The 6715-nt window shown below is 43.9% G+C and overlaps 1 protein-coding gene across 1 annotated transcript in view; it reads right to left on the reverse strand.

Moving 5' to 3' along the window:
* Positions 1-6336, reverse strand: part of LOC109834879 (putative pectinesterase/pectinesterase inhibitor 26) — a 10830-nt gene extending 4494 nt beyond the window's left edge. The window contains exons 1-2 of the mRNA XM_020402897.1: positions 5587-6336; positions 5345-5482 (exon numbers count right to left, since the gene is read on the reverse strand). Of these exons, the coding sequence (XP_020258486.1) occupies positions 5345-5482; positions 5587-6336 (888 nt within the window). The remainder of the gene's footprint in view (positions 1-5344; positions 5483-5586) is intronic.

Genomic DNA, 6715 nt, shown 5'->3' on the forward strand with positions numbered 1-6715 from the left:
TCTGGTTTCTTTTGAGAGGCGCAGCAACTCGTACAATGTGATTCTTGCTGGGATATTAGCCAGCTGAGCTATAACGTCGAAACGATATGGTGCGTTCGAGCTTTTCGGTTTGTCTCGTCCAATCGGTCGACTAAAACGAGACTGCTTCAGAATTTGAACCTCTCTGTGTTGAGGTTCTTTTTCTTTTTGCTTAACAACTTTCTGAGGTTTTTCAGCTGCTACTGGTGGAGTTATGGCTACCCCCAGCTCCGTAAGAGTTTTGGCATTTGGATCTGAGGTTTCCGGATACCTATAATGGTACTCGTTTCCACTTCTTGTAGCAAAAACTTCCTGTTCTCCATCAGAAAGTGATAAAGCTGCTATATCCTCATCGTTCTTCTCGGGAATCGCCGAGGCTCCATAGCAGGACTTCTCCTTTCCCTTGCCTTTTGACTTCTTCTTTGATGTGGGTGTCGTCCACTGTTCATCTTCAAGCAAATCCGGATGAACCCAAAGGATTTCGCCGTTGGGGGCTGTGTGAGATACGAGCCCCTTCTGGCGCTGTCCATGAGGGTCATCGTTGATGGTTTGCATCTTGACCTTTGATACTGGCTCGGCTTGAAACCAGGACAAAGGAACCGATCCGAAGCTAATAGAGACCGCGTTTGCGCCTACCTTCTTCTCCTTTGGCTTCGGTGTCACAATACCAACATCAATCAATGTTTGAATTTTATCCTTTAAAACATAACATGTCTTAGTAGGATGGTGGACCCTTCTGTGATATGCACAATACTTTGGGTCATTGATCTTCGTTGCTTCTTCTTGGTTTGTGACCGGTGGAAGCTTGATCTTGTTGTTCTCTAACAAGTATTTGAAGATGACCGGAACTTCATCATCTTTGAAAGAGTATTCCTTTGGGAATCTGGGCTCAGAATTCTTAAACTGCTTCGAAGGCTGTTGATTCTGGTTTGGCGCCAACTGGAAGGATGATTGTTGCGGTTGTTGCTGCGGTGGCTGTTGTGACGTTTGATGTGCATCGACAGCGGCCACCGACCCTCTTCCTCTGCCTCGAGGATTAAAGTTCTGCTTTTGATTATTAGCTGGTGGCAGACCTCTCTCCAAGTTCTTATCTCTGCAGTTCACCGCTTTGTCCCGGAATCGTTTGACAAAGACATCAACCGATTCCCCATCCTTCTGCTTCTCATCCAACAACGTGCCGATCGAGACTTCCGTGTCGTCGTCGAAGAAATTGGTGAGGAATAACTCTTCCATGTCTGCCCAGCTAGTGATACTCCCAGGCTTAAGGCGTCGGTACCAATCGAAGGCAGGCCCGCGAAGGGTTCCTACGAATGACCGGACCATCAGGGCTTCGTTCCCAGATATTGCGCCGAGATGCGACTTGAAATAGATCAAGTGCTGAGTTGGTGAACCCCTGCCATCAAAAGGAGTAAAGTTAATCAAATTAAATTTCTGGGGATAAGGAATCAGGTCCCACTCCCTCGGGTACGGGTATGGGATGCCCGTTTTCTTCACTTCTTGAGCCGTCATCAAAGCGTTGACTTTGCTCTCAAGATCGTGCATCTTCTTGTCCTCTTCCTCGCTTTTCTTCAAATAGATCTGTGGAGGTTGAGTGGCTGACTTGGTCGGATCGCTTCCGGAGTTGTCTTTATCTGGAGGAGGATCTTCAAATATTGTCTCATCCTCCTCATTACGCCGGCTGGATTCCGCCTTCTGGCTCGACTCCGGTTGGTGTTGCTGAACCTGCAAATCTCGCATCTGCTGCATAGTCAACTCCATTTCGGTTTTGAACTCAGCTCTAATTTCTTCGCGTTGTTTAGCCAACGCTTCTTGCAGCATTTGAGCTAGTTGATCCGGCGTGATCGCGAATGATTCTCTGGCTCGTCCAACACTGGATGCGGTATCGTCCGATGCAATAGCGGAACAAGTATCCGACAATTCTTCATCTGAAGATAAACCCTCGTGCATTCTCCTGTAATCTCGACGTAAGTTGGCTCTTCTTTGTAACCGCGCCATCCTTTGAGAAAGACCCCGCTCAACTCTCCCTCCCGGAGAGAAATCAGGGTCGGGGTTAACTAACTGTTTCTTTCCTTTGTTGGTCATGTTGATAGTGACCTCAGGGAATTCATCTCGTTGGATTACAGATTTTTTCTTGTTGAAACGTCTCATTTTGGGTTTTGACGCTTCATTGGACAATCTTTGAAATACGGAGACTCTTGTTGAATTATTCTTAGAGCATCCGCATTCTGTCAACACTGCTTTAATGAGTCTCTCGCAAGCGCAATGAGACTCATTTTCTCTGACAACTCTCTTTCTTGAGTTATCTTTCTGATAGTACAGCTCATCATTATTGTGATTCGAGCAACCTATCTTTCGCTTTTGAACTTTGTTAACATGCACAGGACGACTGGTCGTCGCCTCTGAGCGATCCAAAGTTGAATGTTTAAATCCACCCCCTTGCGGGTGTGGAGTTTTCAGAGGTCCTAAACGAGAGTGAACTGGTATTCTCTCGTTTTGGACTTGTGCAGTTCTGACAGGAGGGTGTTTACGACCCCCTGCATATGAAACCATTAATGGTTTATTTGCCGGACATGGTTGTTCCTTGACTGGGGCTTTGCCTCGATCATCAACTGAAGGACCAAGGCGATCTGCCATTGTTATCTTGAACTTGGACAAATCTGGGCTAACCCAGGGTTCTACTGGTGTTGCAGTAGACGGGCCCGGAACAGATGCTTGTGGTGTCTTTGGCATCCAGACTTTACGATTCTTCGGTGACTTTTCAGACACTGTTTCTTTCTTGGTTCCTTGCGCTTGTTGACGAAGAGCGCGAGTTTGGGCAGCCTTCGCCTTACGCCTTTGTATCCGTTCCTTGAGGGTTGAACGGGCCCTTTTGACGAGAGTCCACTCCTCCGTCGTAAGTTTTGCAGAAATACAATTATTTTGCCGTTGGGGCAATTGAACCGCTTTCTGTTTCCTCGACTCTAGGTCCGCATAGTAATGGACCCCGTCGGTTTGTTGCATGGCCTTAGCCAGTTGTCGAGCACGGCGCTGACGCTGTCTCTGACGAGCCCTCTTCGTCAGCACCGGCGAGCTATTCATCATCGACTCCTTAAGGGATGTGGAGGCGTTTGGAGCAGGTATGTTGCAGATGGGTTCCTTAGCAGCAATTGAGTAGGAACCTTCACCTGCGGCCTCTTTGGGCATTGCAGACTTGAAAGTTTTCGAAATCTTCCTATATTTGCGAGACGAGGAAGATTTCGCGGATGAGGATGATAAATACTCCTCAAACTTCGCCTGATCGAATTCGTATTCGATCTCTTCATTGATGATGATCTTGATCGGTTGCGACACCGCGGCCTCGGCAGCGAGGCCGCTGGCTCCCACTGTGGTCGCCAGCTTGTTTGGTTCAAAAGTCGCTGCTGTGGAATTCATTATAACTTTGTTCGATTACAACAAATTCGAAAGAATAATCTTTTTATAAGACTTTTTCTACACAACAAAACAAAAATTACAACTCTTGAGAAACAAACACGAAAATCGTCTATCAATTCTCGTTTTCGTGGGACTTTGCCTGTGCCGGGAACGCTTTGGTTCGTGGACCGCCGATTCACAGATCGTGAAGAGGGGGCTTATGATTCTAACTTCGTTATCGAAGTAGAAATTGAAACGATATCTTATCGAAGTAAGATAGTCGTTCTTCTTAAAATCAAGTCGAAGCTTAATTTCAAGGCGTTGCAAGAAAAGAACTCAAATCTCTGCTCTCTCTGCTCTGGAATGCTCTAACAAATGCTCGATCCTCGTCAGAAGTGACCCTAGGGGGGTATTTATAGCCTCAAGGGTCTGTAACTGCAAAAACTCAGCAATCATAGAAATCAGTACGGCGAGACAGTGTTTGCTGTCTCGCTGGGGCGAGACAGTGTTTGCTGTCTCGCTGGGCGAGACAGTGTTTGCTGTCTCGACCCGCGAGACAGTAAATTTGCTGTCTCGCCCAGCGAGACAGTAAATACTGTCCCGGAAAATGACAGTTTCTCGCTGTAACCGCTCTCCCACGTTTCAAACTCCGTTATTTTGGCAGTTATCCACGTGATTTTCGCCCACGATGTTTCCCACGTCTCTTGGCAGTTAATGGACACGTGTAGGGCAGTTACAAAGGTGGTTTCGAGACAGCAAATACTGTCTCGCTGGCGAGACAGCAAAGTCTGTCTCGCTGGCGAGACAGTTCATACTTGTTTTGATTTTTCCCAAAAACAGTATGAAATCCTTTCTCGTGATTTTTTGAGTGATCTTCTCTATGTTTGGGATATCTATTAGCATTTTTTGATGCCTACAATATTGGTTTGTATTTTGGTAGGAACACAAATTTAGATTGCAGAATACTTAGCTATTCTGATTCAAATTATACAGGCTATTTGGATAAGAGATGATCCTTGATAGGTTATGTATTCATTCTTTCGGGTAGTGCCATTAGTTGGAAGGCGACTCTACAGTCGACAGTTGTTTTGTCTACCACAGAGGCAAATTATATGGCAGTGACAGAAACAGTGAAAGAAGTCATTTGGTTAAGAGGTTTGGTTAAAAATCTCGGCTTATATCAATGTGTTACTACGGTATTTTGTGACAGCCAGAGTGCTATACATTTGACGAAATTTCAGATGTAGCATGAAAAAACTAAATATATAGATGTTAGGTATCATTTTATCAGAGAAATAAAAGTCATCAAGATTGAGAAAATTAGTATTACATCCAACAGATATAATGACGGAGCTCGTACCTTCGTGCAAGTTCGGGCATTGCCTCGAATTACTTGGTTCAACAAAGCGGAGGTTAACTCCGTAAGGGTCTTCTGGAGAGACAGCAAGAGTGAAGAGAAGATCTTTATATTCAAAGTCAATGTAAAGATTTGTTGTTATTTGACTTAGCATATGAAGATAAAACCCACCAAACACTGCTGTTGCACCAACCATTTTGAAAGCTATAAATAGAGGAGAGTGGTAAAGGGTTAGATCATCAAACAGAGATCCAGAACATAGAGAAAAAGAAAGAGAGAGTTGAAGAGAAAAAGTAAAAAAAGAGTTTTCTTTGAATATTCTCTTTTTTGTGTGAGTTTGGTGAGATGTTATAGTGATTTCCTTTTATAATCTTCTCTTTTGTGATTAGTAAAGTTCTATGCTGTTCTCGCCCGTGAATGTAGGTCATACTAATCGAACCACATTAAATCATTGTGCATTATTCTCTTTATCTTCATGGTGTTTATTTAGTATTGTTATTGGCCACTTTTATATAGACATCTTCTGTGTCTGTGAAACCCCCTGGTGCAACAGGTTGTCGTTATAGAAGTACTCTCTACCCCATCCACTCGATTCAAGCTACCAGAGACAATAGTCTTGTACATTCCATACATCACCACATTCCACTTATTCTTATCAGCCTTCACAATCTCATTATAGACTCCCTCCACATAAATCACAAACACAAGCTCACTTCTCTTCGGAACCAAAGCCAACGCTTCATCTATCGTCCTAAAATCCCCCGCTCCATCCTTAGCCACCGTGGCGTTCGGACTCAATCTCTCCGAATCTTGAAAACTACCTGCCTCCGGTAATTGGATACCCAGTGGGGAACTCCTTTGGTGAGTAATTTTCGATGAAATGGGATGTCGAGATCTTGTAGGTGACTTACGACTTTGGTAACAATAGCTAGACTATTGCTAGTGAATTGCGTTGAGTTCAGCATTGCTTCAGCCATCTTGTCACTGATACTACTTGTTGTATTTTCCAACTCATCGAGGCATGTAACTTGGTCAGTGATCGCTGCGCTTAGCCACGATCTCAACGTGCTGATGTGGGATGAAGAGAGGGGTTGATTCAGCAGTTGGGTTGAATCATTGAGTCGATCAATTGCATCCTCAAACATTTCTCTACAGTTATACAGAACATCTTGGATCGCCTTGTCTTCGGTTAAGTTGGACAAAGAATCGGATAAAGAAGTCAAATTCAAAAGTGCTTCAATTGATATTTTGAGAGAGAGTTCGAAAATTGCTTTCGGGTCGTTTGTTGAGTTAGCTTCTTGTGTTGCGGAAATGCTTGAAACACAAGATTCAGGGTACTGTGCGACACCACAGACGGCCTTTACTGAACTATCTCTGGATGTTGATGACATGTTGTCATTTGAGCCATTGTCATATTTATTGGCGATAGCTACGGCTGAAGAAGCGATGACTATGACGAGGAGAAGGAATGTCGAGACGCCGATGATGATCAGGCGTATTCGCTTTTTCCGGTGGTATTCTCTCTCTTCAGTCTCGCTCTTTTGCCATGGGAAGGAGGTAAAGCTATCCATTGTTTCTTCCTTTGCCTTGATTAGCTTGGAGGTCTGGTGAGCATGTTTTATATACAGAGGTAGATATTGACCATTTCAACTTTAATAGTCCATTATTAATTATTACAATACTCCGTGTGAGTACTTGTAATTGTTCAATGTGCTTGCCATGAAGTGTTTGGATTTGCTTGTTGGCAGAGAGACAATTCTCTGCTTACTTAGAGTCGTCCAGAGCGCAAAAACGGCAGTCTTGTAAGAATCCATTTGGACAAATCCAAGATTATTCTGCCGTTTAACATTTCATGATTTTCCAATCTTCTTCTTTATTTTTGACTGATTATAATATTAAGTTCTTGCATCCAGCTAGTTATCTGTTATAGTATTTTGGATGGTGTAAATC

The sequence above is a fragment of the Asparagus officinalis genome, chromosome 3 (assembly GCF_001876935.1).
Source record: "Asparagus officinalis chromosome 3, Aspof.V1, whole genome shotgun sequence".
Classification (NCBI taxonomy): domain Eukaryota; kingdom Viridiplantae; phylum Streptophyta; class Magnoliopsida; order Asparagales; family Asparagaceae; genus Asparagus; species Asparagus officinalis.